Here is a 13,755-nt window from a genome sequence, read left to right on the forward strand (position 1 = left end):
TTACACAGTTTAGTGTCATCCTAGCAGCATTCTTCCACTCCTTTTAGTATACTTCTATAGGCAGCAGGCTTTTCTGTCTTTTTTCTGATCCCACCCTCTCTCCAAAGTCTTCTATTGGTAGAATGTCATCTGACCCTTCAGAGAGCTGGTTGTCCATCTTGTATCTGATGGACTTTGCAGAACATGTTAGTTTAGGAGGGGTGGGGAGAAAGAAGCATTTTCAATAATAATATATATTACAATTTCTTATATTGACCTGTACTATTACTATTGATTTTTGCAGTTTGCTGAAATGACAGGGCCATACAAGTAGCACAGTACAGTATGCTATTCCAATTCTCAAAAAGCATTACGAACTAGAAGAAATGAAAGTATGAACAGATCCTTTGTAAACTGTGTCTATTCCCTTTTATATCTTATCGACACTCCTAGTTTAACAAGTAAACATTCACGTCTTGTTGACCATGTGATTTTGTGATCTTCAGTAAATAAGAACGCAACACACAAATTTCAATTCACAAATGTACAATTTCAATTTAAATAAAAAATAATAGTGAAATGTACATAAAATATAATTTATCTTCATCTGAACTTGTAGTTAACTACTGTTAAAATAATGGAGAGGCAGATATTTCATCCAGTTGCTATTTTAAAATTCTTTCCCACCATTCCATGTGTCCTCCTTGAGAAGAGGCTGATTACTGGAGATCATTTTTACACTTCTCTTCTACCACCACTTTTCAAAATAAATCTGTTCTCTAGGCACACGGAGGTCTTCAAGCTGTTTACACATGGACTCAATCATAGGAGGTGGTCCACATATGTAACATAGATGATCCCTAGAAACATAATTTGCTAGATGACTTTCAGAAATTCTTCCCTCTGTAATGAAAAATAACAAATACACTAAATAATATTATGCCTTTAAGTTTTTTTATTTTTTTATTTGAGCAATGCATTTAGCATCTATATATTTACAGAAGAAAATAACATTTATAGTTCAATTAGTATGTCCAATATGATATTAGAAAACATCCTACTATAAATCACAGGTATGAGAAAAGTAAAAAAAAAAGTTGATTTACCATACGTATGCACAGACACAGAGGTATCATATAGTGTAGGCTCCCATCCCAAAAAAGGCCGCCCATCAGAGCATCACCGAATACACTGCTGGGCGGAAGCAGTAAAAACAACCAAAGAAGCCTTGCCCTGCGCTGTATCATGAAAAGCTCTGATGCTCTTATTAGAGGGGCTGTCTGGGTGAAAATGTGGGTATGTCCAGGTTCAGCTCTAAACCCGGACAACCCCTTTAATAAACCAATCTTTTACACAGGCTGTTTTTAATTAGTGCAGTATATAGCTGTAGTAAGCTCTCCATGAATTAATTTGAAGCCTCCAGTCACACAGAGAAGTATCATATAGAGCAGAATCAGGATACATGTGGAGCTTGCTCTCCCTGAATTCATTTGAGGCCTGATGCCACAGGGAGAGGTATCATATCGCGTAGGTTCCCATTAGAAAGAGGTCACACTCTGCAGTGTGCAATTATTTTGATCAAAATATATTTGCCAAGTCCCTCTTATTCATTTTTTTAAGGGTACTTTCACACTTGCGTTATTCTTTTCCGGCATAGAGTTCCGTCCTAGGGGCTCTATACCGGAAAAGAACTGATCAGTTTTATCCCCATGCATTCTGAATGGAGAGCAATCCGTTCAGGATGCATCAGGATGTCTTCAGTTTAGTCTTTTTGACTGTTCAGAATGGAGATAATACCGCAGCATGCTGCAGTTTTCTCTCCGGCCCAAAAACCCGAAGACTTGCCTAAATGCCGGATCCAGCATTCAAAATACCACAATGATGTATCTGTCCTTCCGGTCTGCGCATGTGCAGACCGGTAAAAATGTACAAAAAAAAGAAACGGATCCATTTGTCCGTATGACAAACAGACAGACGGATCCGTTCTTGCAATGCATTTGTGAGACGGATCCGCATAAGGATCAATTTAGAAATGCTGTCCGTTTGCATGCAGATTGCCGGATCACTCTGCCGCAAGTGTGAAAGTACCCTTAGAGACTATAGTATTGGTTGATATATTCTATGTTTGCAGACTGCTGTTGCATTGTGTTTGCTTTTACTCAGGTATAAATCCAGTCTGGTCTTTATGGATTAAGAGCGAGATGACCCCCATTAATCCATTAGCCAGAACCTTTACAAATATCTTTATATCAGTGGAGATGGGTGGGTATGATTTTAGCCTCTACAAGTCTTTCCCTGGCTCTGCCAACATAACTACAAATGCCTCTCATGGAAGGAGGCAAACTACCCTTCCTCCAGCGCTTAGTGATACGCCTCGAAAAATTCATCAGGCAGCCCATCTATTCCTGGTGCTCGCTTATTAGGAAATGCCCTAAAAGCCTCCTCAAGGTTCTCCACCATAATTGGGGACAGTTTATGTAACCAGTTTCAGTATTGCAAACTCACCGTTTTAAGGAAATTCCTACTATTATGATTATTAATATCTTTAATTATTAATATAGGAATATAGGCTTTAATGTGTCCCACGTATAAAGCAGAAACGTGGTCCCAGTATCTACCTTTATAAGTCTGAGCATTTTGTATTTAAATAATCAGTAGATTTAAGAATTTGCATACAAAAGTAATTCTATTTCCGCTTACCTTGGGCACTCTACATGTGTTTAAAGGGGTCGTCTGCATTTTTATACTGATGACCTATCCCCAGGATAGGTCACTAATATCAGATGGCGGGGGGCGATTCCTGTCATCCCTGCTGATCAGCTGATTGAAGAGAAAGCATTGCTTATACAAGCATGGCCTTATCTTCATGTTTACCTGCTTGCCATCGCAACCGCAGCGGTGAGCAGTGTAATTAAAACTTAGGCTACTTTCACACTAGCGGCAGGACTGATCCGACAGGCTGTTCACCCTGTCCGTCCTGCCACTATTTTGCCGTGCCACCGGACCGCCGCTTCGTCCCTATTGACTATAATGGGGACGGAGGCAGAGCTCTGGCGCAGTTCGCGGCGAAAGGCCGTTGGACTAAAAGTACTGCATGTCTGACTTTTTAGTCCGGCGGCCTCTCACCGCGAACTGCCGTGCTGTGCCGGAGCTCCGCGCTCGTCCCCATTATAGTCAATAGGGACAGAGCGGCGGTACGGCTAAATAGCGCAAGGATGGATCCGACAGGGTGAACAGCCTGTCGTATGCGTCCTGCCGCTAGTGTTTTCCCTTTCCACTATTGAGATTCGTCATAGGATCTCAATAACGGAGGAAAACTCTTTAGTTTTGTCCCCATTCATTGTCAATGGGGACAAAACTGAACTGAAGGGAGTGGAGTGCACCAGAATGCATTCTGTTCCATTTCATTGCGTTCCCATGACGCACACAAAAGCGCAGCAAGCAGTGTTTTTGAGTGCGTCCTGGGATGCGGAGCAAGACGGATCCGTCATGACACACAACGTAAGTCAATGGAGACGGATACGTTTTCTTTGACACAAAAGAAAACGTATCCGTCCCCCATTGACTTACAATCGTTTTAGAGACGGATCCGTCATTTCTATGTTAAAGATAATATAACCGGATCCATTCTTAACAGATGCAGACAGTTGTATTATCATGATGGAAGAGTTTTTGCTGATCCATGACGGATCCGGCAAAAACGCTGGTGTAAAGTAGTCTAAGCCGTCCCATTGAATTCAATGGTATGACTTCTTCCTGTTCAAGAGAATAAGATGGAGCTGTCCCATAGGAGTGAATAGTTGTAATTACACCTGCTCACCGCTGCGGTTGTGACGGCAAGCAGGTAAACAGTGAAGAGCAGGCAGCACTTGTACGAGCGCTCCTTTCTCATCAAACAGCTGATCAATGGGGGTGCCAGGAGTCAACACCTGCAGATCTGATACTGATGATCTATCCTGAACATAGGTCATAAATATAAAAAAGCAAGCAACTCCTTTAATTCTAGTAATACTCTAATCTTGCACATAAAACAAATGCATCCGACTGCCCACTCCTAGGTCGATCTGGACAAAAAACGGTGTCAACTCGAATAGCAAAAGTATTAAGTGCTAGAATTGCGCAGTCTCCATATATCACACAGCACCACTTCACCAAGGGGTCTAGCCAAATTTGTATTCTGAGAATTTTCCACTATTGTACTCCTATTAAACTTATCCCAGTATGGGTGCAAATAATTAGTAAGCTCACCAATTACTGTGTAAGTGCTGGAGTATTTAGGAATGTGTCCAGAAATGACTAACTCTCAATCTCCTCTGCGGAGGAGGGAGGAGAGAAGCGGAACATTGGGTACTTTACAAATTAACCCCTTAGTGACCAAGGAATTATTTTTTTCATTTTTTCATCGTCGCATTCCAATACCTATAACTTTTTTATTTTTCTGTTGATGTAACCATGAAGGCTTGTTTTTGGAGGACAATCAGTAGTTTTTAATGGCACCTTTGTGGGGTATACATAACTTGCTAATTATTTTTTTTTAACTCTATCTAGGGGTGATGGGAAAAACAGCAATTCCGCCATAGAGATTTTACATTATAAATTTTGCAGAGTTCATTTTTCGGCAAAAATCATGTTATAGCTATTTTCTGCGTCAATACGATTACAGTGATACCTGGTACATAAATATTTTAAGTTTTACTACTTTTGCACAATAAAAAAAAAAAAAAATCATTAAGAAATTGTTTTTTCATTGCTGCATCCCAAGGCCCATAACTTTTTTATTTTTTGCTCTACAGCTCCCAATGTTAACCCCTTAAGGACTGGGCTCATTTTCACCTTAAGGACCAGGCCATTTTTTGAAAATCTGACCAGTGTCACTTTATGTGTGAATAACTTTAAAACGCTTTTACTTATCCTGGCCATTCTGAGACTGTTTTTTCGTCACATATTGTATTTCATGACACTGGTAAAATGGAGTCAAAAAATCCATTTTTATTTATAAAAAAAAATACCAAATTTACCCCAAATTTTGAAACGTTTGCAAATTTCCAAGTTTCAATTTCTCTACTTCTATAATACATAGTGATTACCAAGGATTAACAGCCAAACTAAACTCAATATTTATTGCCCTGATTCTGTAGTTTACAGAAACACCCCATATATGGTCGCAAAGTAAACTGCTGTACGGGCACACGGCAGGGCGCAAAAGGAAAGGAACAGCATATGGTTTTTGGAGGGAAGATTTCACTGGGATAATTTTAACTTGCCATGTAACATTTGAAGCCCCCCTGATGCACCCCTAGAGTAGAAACTTAAAAAAAGTGACCCCATTTTGGAAACTATGGGATAAGGTTGCAGTTCTGTTGATACTATTTTAGGGTAGAGATGATTTTTGGTTGCTCTATATTACACTTTTCGTGAGGTAAGGTAACAAAAAATAGCTGTTTTGGCACTTTTTATTTTTTGTTATTTACAACGTTCATCTGACAGGTTAGATCATGAGCTATTTTAATAGAGCAGGTTGTTACGGACGTGACAATACCAAATATGACAACTTTTTTGTTGTTGTTTGTTTCAGTTTTATATAATAAAGCATTCTTGAAAAAAAAAGTCTAGTTTTATGTAGGGGCAAATTATTTTTCGGTATGAGATGACGGTTTGATTGGTACTATTTTAGGGTGCATTAGACTTTTTGATCGCTTGGTATTACACTTTTTGTGATATAAGGTGACAAAAAAAATTGCTTTTTTACACCTTTTTTTTTTTTACGGTGTTCACCTGAGGGGTCATTTGATATTTTTATAGAGAAGGTTTTTACGGATGCGGCGATACCTAATATGTAAACTTTTTTTTTTTACACCAAAAATAAAATAAAATAAAAATCATGTTTTAGTGTCTCAATAGTCTGAGAGCCATAGTTTTTTTTGGGGGTGATTGTCCCATGTAGGGGCTCATTTTTTGCGGGATGAGGTGACGGTTAGATTGGTACTATTTTGGGGGAATATGCATTTTTTGATCGCTTAGTGTTGCACTTTTAGTGATGTAAGGCGATAAAAATGGCTTTTTTTGACACTGTTTTTATTTAAATTTTTTATGGTGTCTATCAGACGGGGTGGATCATGTGATATATTTTTTAGAGCTGGCTGTTACGGACGCGGCAATATCTAATATGGGTGTTTTTTATTTATTTTTTATTATAAAATAAGGGTAATGCGGCGTCTTTCTCTTTTTTTTTTTTTTTTTTACTTGAAACGATTTTTTTTATTAAAAACACTTTTTTTTTACTTTATTTCTGTCCCACTCTGGGACTTCAACTTTTGGGGGTCTGATCCCCTCTGCAATGCATTACAATACATCTGTAGTGTAATGCATTGCCTGTTAGTGTATGACACTGAGTCATACACTAACAGGTTGTCTAGGAGACCCAGCCTGAGGCTAGACCTCCTCGGTTCCCATAGGGCAGCCTCTGCACCGCATAGGGCTGTCTTCTCACCCATCGGGTCCCCGCCACAGCGCGGGGACTCAATGGGCTCCCTCAGCCACAAACAACTTCTATGTGGCGGTCAGCGCGGACCGCGGCATAGAAGGGGTCAATCTGCAGCGATCGCTGAGACGGGGGGGGGGGGTCACAGGACTCTGCTCTGATCACCGCCCGCCGTTGATCGGAAAAACAAAGGCCAGTACGCCATGTGTCCTTAAGGACTCTGACATCAGGGCATATAGGTAGGCCCTGTGTCCGTAAGAGGCTAAAGTGCCCTTGTGGATCTGTTAAACGGTTAAAAAATAAATAGTTTTATTAAATAAAAAAATATGTATTTTTTCCATTGAAAAATGATTTTCAATGGAAAAAAAAATTCATATTAAAATCTCCACATATTTGGTATCGCCGCATCTGTAACGACCTTCACTATACAATTATCATGCAATTTATCCTGCACGGTGAATGCTGTGTTAAAAAATAAAAAAATAAGCCTTTCTTATTCGCCACGAAAAAGAAATAAAATGTCGCCACTTAAGCCCCAAAAATGATATAATGTACCCCAAAATGCTACAAGTCGTCCCACAAAAAAAATCAAGCTCCACACAGCTCCATAGAAAGAAAAATAAAAGTATGCATTATAGTTATCACCCAAATAATTTACGTTCTGTTCTCCAGTCCTGAAAGCATTAGGCCTCTTTCACACGGGCATCATGGATTTGGGCTAGATAAGATGCGTTTTGCACGTGCGTTAGAAAAATCGGCATGTTTGGTACCCATATGCCCATATGAGGCACATATGCAAATTGTTGTAATTCCTACACCGTTCACCTGATTTGGATGTAAATACCCTCAAATTAAAGCTGACAGTCTGTAGTTAAAGCACATCTTGTTTGTTTCATTTCAAATCCATTGTGGTGGTGTATAGAGCCAAAAATGTTACAATTGTGTCGATGTCCCAATATTTATGGACTTGACTGTACATTAGAAAAAAAGGATACAAAAACGCGGCACACCACATTTTTGTATAGTGCGGTAAAATAAATTATTAGTTTTTTTTTACAATGTTGTTTCACTCGGGAGCTAGTACAGAGTTATTTGTACGGGTGACCTCTACGTTTTACTGGGTGGACATTGTTTTCCACTCTTACCATTTGGCCATCTTTGGTCAGTTTTTTCTAAACAATGTAAAAAAAAAAAAAAAAAAAAACCTCTATTGTAAACGGATGCCACTTTTTAACGTATAGGTTTTTTGTATAAGTTAAACAGATGGTAAAAACGTGATGTGAACCAAGCCTAAGGCCTCATGCACGCAAACGTTGTTTTGGTCCACTTCCGAGCCGCATAGAACATGTCCTATTCTTGTACGTTTTGTGGATAAGAATAGGCATTTCTATTATGGGCGCCTGTTCCATAAATTTTGCAACGCACACCGGCGGCATCCATGTTTTGCGGATACGCAATTTCCGGACCGCAAAACACACCACTGTCGTGTGCATGAGGACTAACTCTGAGATTGTACAATCCCATTATATGGTTTGGCGGATAAGGCCTTAATTGGTATTATTCTCAACTAAACTAAAAAATAACTGAAAGGGGTTTTCTGGGATTTTACTACTGATCGGTGGGGGTCTGACACCTGGGAACCCCGCCGATCAGCTCTTCTGAGAGGGTACTGGCGCTCCTGTGAGCACCACGACCTTCTCCGTGCTTACCAAGCACAGTGTCATACATTGTATAGCGGCTGTGCTTGGTATCATGCTCAGCCCCATTCACTCCAATACCAAGCACAGCCGCTAGACAATGATTGTCTGCCTGTGCGATAAGCTGCGTTTCTGGCCGCAGTGCAATCTAGCAGGAGCAGGTCGGGTCCCCAGCTGTCAGTGACAGCCACGGACCGCAAGGAGATGACAGATATTATTACCACTTCTGTCTTCTTTCCTCTGTGCACAGCGCCCAGTGAGTGCTGTACAGTGAAGAAAGGAAACGGCCATACTGATTCCTCTATTAGACCCAAAAATCATGTGATCGACGAGTGTCTTTGGGCAAGGCAGAAGAGCAGGGTCTTAGTAGACTCTGATCAGCTCTGCTTGTGTACAGTGCCTTTAGATACCCCAGTTAGAGTGGAAAAAGTGCAAAAGACAAAAAAAAAAAAAAATTTTTACTTATAATATATGAAATATATTAAACTTAAAATACAAATATAATTAAAGACAAATTTAAAAAAATACAAAAAAAAAAATTAAAACACCCAAGCCAACTGAAACGGTTGCCATTATAACCCCATTCATGTGAATCTATACACATTATATATTTATATATATTAAAATGACACAAAATAGGGAACTCATTTTAATACTTTATTTTATTTCATATTTAAACAATAGAGATATTGTTTGTAAACATTTTTAAGAAAGTACATTTTTTTCCAGTTTTCCCTAACTAAAAAGAAATATTAAAAGCCCTATGTGCCAGGTAAAAAAATGTTGCACACATAGTTTTGGTGGTTTAACAAATAAAAGAGTTACAACGTTAAACCACCAGGTGTGCTAAATCACAAAAAAAAAAAAAAAAAAAGTTTCTGGTCATTAACGTCTTTTCCTATAACTGGGGGGCATGAGGCGGTAATAATCAATAAGCGCGAGCCTCTACAGTGAAGGAAGACACTCATATAGGAATAAGAGGCAGGAATGTCGCCACTTAAGCCCCAATTACACTGCACGATTTTTGGGCCAATTACTGGGAACAAGTGTTCATAGGAACACTCACTCCTGATAATTGACCTGTATAATCGTTCCACTGATCAGCCGATAAACTTTCATCAGAATGAAAGATGTACGATTATTGGCAGCTCATGTCTGTGTGTAATCAGGATGTGCTGAATGAGAAAGGAATGACTGTGGTTGGAATAGTTCCTCCCCATACACTTTACATCTGCCGGTATAATAGGCTGATGCAATCATGCTCCAATCAACTTTTTTTTTTTGCAGCCGCTTGAAATACAGCAATGTGACAATATCTACCTCTCTGGTCCAGACATCACCACTTTACTATCCAGAATCCCACAAAGCCTATATTCCATATCCCTCTTCTCCTCTCGCTTTCTACAACATGGATATAACAGGATGATTTATCATCTTTCCCCCATCTTGCTCAACCCCCATCACAATCAATGGCTGCACACTCCCCCAGTCAACCAAGTCCGCTGCCTTGGGGTAACCTTGGATTTTGCCCTCTCCTTCAGACCACACATCCAAGCCCTTTCCACCACCTGCCACCTCCAACTCAAAAATATCTTCCATATCCATGCATTCCTCAACCAAGGGTCGGCAAAAATGCTTGTACATGCTCCCATCATCTCCGTCTAGACTGCTGCAACATCCTCCTCTGTGGCCTTCCATCTAGCATTCTCGAACCCCTCCAATCTATCCTCAACTCTGCTGCACGACTGATCCACCTCTCACCCTCTTACTCCTCTGCCTCTCCCCTCTGTCAATCCCTTCACTGGCTCCCCATTGCCCAGAGAATTCAGTTCAAAATACTAAAACACATACAGTTGCAAGAAAAAGTATGTGAACCCTTTAGAATGATATGGATTTCTGCACAAATTGGTCATAAAATGTGATCTGATCACAACAATAGACAATCACAGTCTGCTTAAACTAATAACACAAATAATTAAATGTTACCATGTTTTTATTGAACACACCATGTAAACATTCACAGTGCAGGTGGAAAAAGTATGTGAACCCCTAGACTAATGACATCTCCAAGAGCTAATTGGAGTGAGGTTGTCAGCCAACTGGAGTCCAATCACAATAAGCATTGCCTGATGTGACTGATGCCTCGCATAAAAGCTCTCAGAAGACCTACGATTAAGAACTGTTGACTTCCATAAAGCTGGAAAGGGTTATAAAAGTATCCCCAAAAGCCTTGCTATTCATCAGTCCACGGTAAGACAAATTGTCTATAAATGGAGAAAGTTCAGCACTGCTGCTACTCTCCCTAGGAGTGGCCGTCCTGTAAAAGATGACTGCAAGAGCACAGCGCAGACTGCTCAATGAGGTGAAGAAGAATCCTAGAGTGTCAGCTAAAGACTTACAAAAGTGTCTGGCACATGCTAACATCCCTGTTAGCAAATCTACAATACGTAAAACACTAAACAAGAATGGATTTCATGGGAGGATACCACAGAGGAAGCCACTGCAGTCCAAAAAAAAAAAACATTGCTGCACGTTTACAGTTTGCACAAGAGCACCTGGATGTTCCACAGCAGTACTGGCAAAATATTCTGTGGACAGATAAAACCAAAGTTGAGTAGTTTGGAAGAAACAGACAACACTATGTGTGGAGAAAAAGAGGCACAGCACACCAACATCAAAACCTCATTTAAAGGGAATCAACAAGGATTTAAAGGGAATCAACAATTGTTAAAAGGGAATCAACAAGGTAAAAGAGGAGAGAATATTTAAAAGAAATACTACTACAAGAGGACATAGTTTTAAATTAGAGGGGCAAAGGTTAAAAGTAATATCAGGAAGTATTACTTTACTGAGAGAGTAGTGGATGCATGGACTAGCCTTCCTGCAGAAGTGGTAGCTGCAAATACAGTGAAGGAGTTTAAGCATGCATGGGATAGGCATAAGGCCATCCTTCATATAAGATAGGGCCAGGGGCTATCCATAGTATTCAGTATATTGGGCAGACTAGATGGGCCAAATGGTTCTTATCTGCCGACACATTCTATGTTTTCTATCCCAACTGTGAAGTATGGTGGTGGGGGCATCATGGTTTGGGGCTGCTTTGCTGCGTCAGGGCCTGGACGGATTGCCATCATCGAAGGAAAAATGAATTCCCAAGTTTATCAAGACATTTTGCAGGAGAACTAAAGGTCATCTGTCCACCAGCTGAAGCCCTATATAGTGTACTGTACTGTATTATACAGACATCAGACCCACTGGATCTTCAAGAACCAAGTGGGTCTGGGTCAAAAAAATGAAATATTTTTTTTCAAAAAGTTAAGATAAAAAAAAAACATTTATCACTGAATAAAAATTCAAAAAATAAAAGACACTACACATATTATTAGGTATTGCTGCATCCGTAACGACCTGATCTATAAAACTGTCATGTTAATTTCCCCGCACGGTGAACGCCATAAAAATAAAAACTATGAGGAAATTTAAATTTTGCCCACCTTACTTCCCAAAAAATGTAATAAAGTGATCAAAAAAGTCGCATGTACGCCAAAATAGTACCAATTAAACCGTCATCTCATCCCGCAAAAATCATACCCTACCCAAGATAATCGACCAAAAACTGAAAAAACTATGGCTCTTAGACTATGGAAACACTAAAACATGATTTTTTTTGTTTCAAAAATGAAATCATTGTGTAAAACTTAAATAAATTTTAAAAAGTATACATATTAGGTATCGCCGCGTCCGTATAGACCGGCTCTATAAAAATATCATATGACCTAACCCCTCAGGTGACCACCGTAAAAAAATAAGACCGTGTAAAAAAAAGCCATTTTTTGTCATCTCACAAAAAGTGCAATAGCAAGCGATCAAAAAGTCAAATGCACCCCAGAATAGTGCCAATCAAACCGTCACCTCATCCCGCAAAAAATGAGACCTTACTTAAGATAATCGCCCAAAAACTGAAAAAACTATGGCTCTTAGACTATGGAGACACTAAAACATTTTTTTTGTTTTAAAAATGAAATCATTGTGTAAAACGTAAATAAATAAAAATTGTATACATATTATGTATCGCCGTGTCCGTGACAACCTTTTCTATAAAATTACCACATGATCTAACCTGTCAGATGAATGTTGTAAACAAAAAACAAAAAAAGTGCCAAAAAAGCTATTTCTTGTTACCTTGCCGCACAAAAAGTGTAATATAGAGCAACCAAAAATCATATGTACCCTAAACTAGTACCAACAAAACTGCCACCCTATCCTGTATTTTTTAAAATGGGGTCACTTTTTTTTGGAGTTTCTACTCTAGGGGTGCATCAGGGGGGCTTCAAATGGGACATGGTGTCAAAAAAACCAGTCCAGCAAAATCTGCCTTCCAAAAACCGTATTGCATTCCTTTCCTTCTGCGCCCTGCCGTGTGCCGTACAGCAGTTTACGACCACATATGGCGTGTTTCTGTAAACTACAGGGCCATACATAATGAGTTTTGTTTGGCTGTTAACCCTTGCTTTGTAACTGGAAAAAAAATATTAAAATGAAAAATCTGCCAAAAAAGTCTAATTTTGAAATTGTATCTCTATTTTCCATTAAATCTTGTGCAACACCTAAAGGGTTAACAAAGTTTGTAAAAATCAGTTTTCAATACCTTGAGGGGTGTAGTTTCTTAGATGGGGTTACTTTTATGGAGTTTATACTCTAGGGGTGGATCAGGGGGGCTTCAAATGGGACATGGTGTCAAAAAACCAGTCCAGCAAAATCTGGCTTCCAAAAACCATACGGCGCACCTTTCCCTTTACGCCCTACTGTGTGCCCGTACAGTAGTTTACGGCCACATATGGGGTGTTTCTGTAAACGGCAGAGTCAGGGCAATAAAGATACAGTCTTGTTTGGCTGTTAACCCTTGCTTTGTTAGTGGAAAAAAATGGTTAAAATGGAAAATTAGGCAAAAAAAATAAATTCTCAAATTTCAAACCCATTTGCCAATAACTCTTGTGCAACACCTAAAGGGTTAACGAAGTTTGTAAAATCAGTTTTGAATACCTTGAGGGGTGTAGTTTATAGAATGGGGTCATTTTTGGGCGGTTTCTATTATGTAAGCCTTGCAAAGTGACTTCAGACCTGTAGTGGTCCCTAAAAATTGGGTTTTTGTAAATTTCGGAAAAATTTCAAGATTTGCTTCTAAACCTATAAGCCTTGTAACATCCCCAAAAAATAAAATATAATTCCCAAAATAATTTAAACATGTAGACATATGGGGAATGTAAAGTCATCACAATTTTGGGAGGTATTACTATGTATTACACAAGAAGAGAAACTGAAACTTTGAAATTTGTAAATTTTTCCAAATTTTTGGTAAATGAGGTATTTTTTTTATGCAAAAAAATAATTTTTTTGACTTTGTTTTACCAGTGTCATGAAGTACAATATGTGACAAAAAACTATCTCAGAATGGCCTGGATAAGTCAAAGTGTTTTAAAGTTATCAGCACTTAAAGTGACACTGGTCAGATTTGCAAAAAATGGCCAAGTCCTTAAGGTGAAATAGGGCTGAGTCCTTAAGGGGTTAGATCCAAGGGTTTGCATACTTTTTCCACCT

The 13,755-nt window shown here is 39.2% G+C and overlaps 1 protein-coding gene across 2 annotated transcripts in view; it reads right to left on the minus strand.

Moving 5' to 3' along the window:
* Positions 1 to 417: 417 nt before the first annotated feature.
* The window catches only part of OXNAD1 (oxidoreductase NAD binding domain containing 1), a 90,655-nt gene continuing 77,317 nt past the window's right edge, over positions 418 to 13,755 (minus strand). Inside the window, exon 9 of one of the 2 annotated variants that reach the window (XM_044294481.1) lies at positions 418 to 882. In XM_044294481.1, coding sequence (XP_044150416.1) covers positions 728 to 882 — 155 coding nt within the window. In that variant the 3' untranslated portion in view covers positions 418 to 727. The remainder of the gene's footprint in view (positions 883 to 13,755) is intronic. The other variant, XM_044294480.1, reaches the window with a different exon arrangement.

This window comes from Bufo gargarizans, chromosome 5 (genome assembly GCF_014858855.1).
Source record: "Bufo gargarizans isolate SCDJY-AF-19 chromosome 5, ASM1485885v1, whole genome shotgun sequence".
In the NCBI taxonomy this organism is placed as follows: domain Eukaryota; kingdom Metazoa; phylum Chordata; class Amphibia; order Anura; family Bufonidae; genus Bufo; species Bufo gargarizans.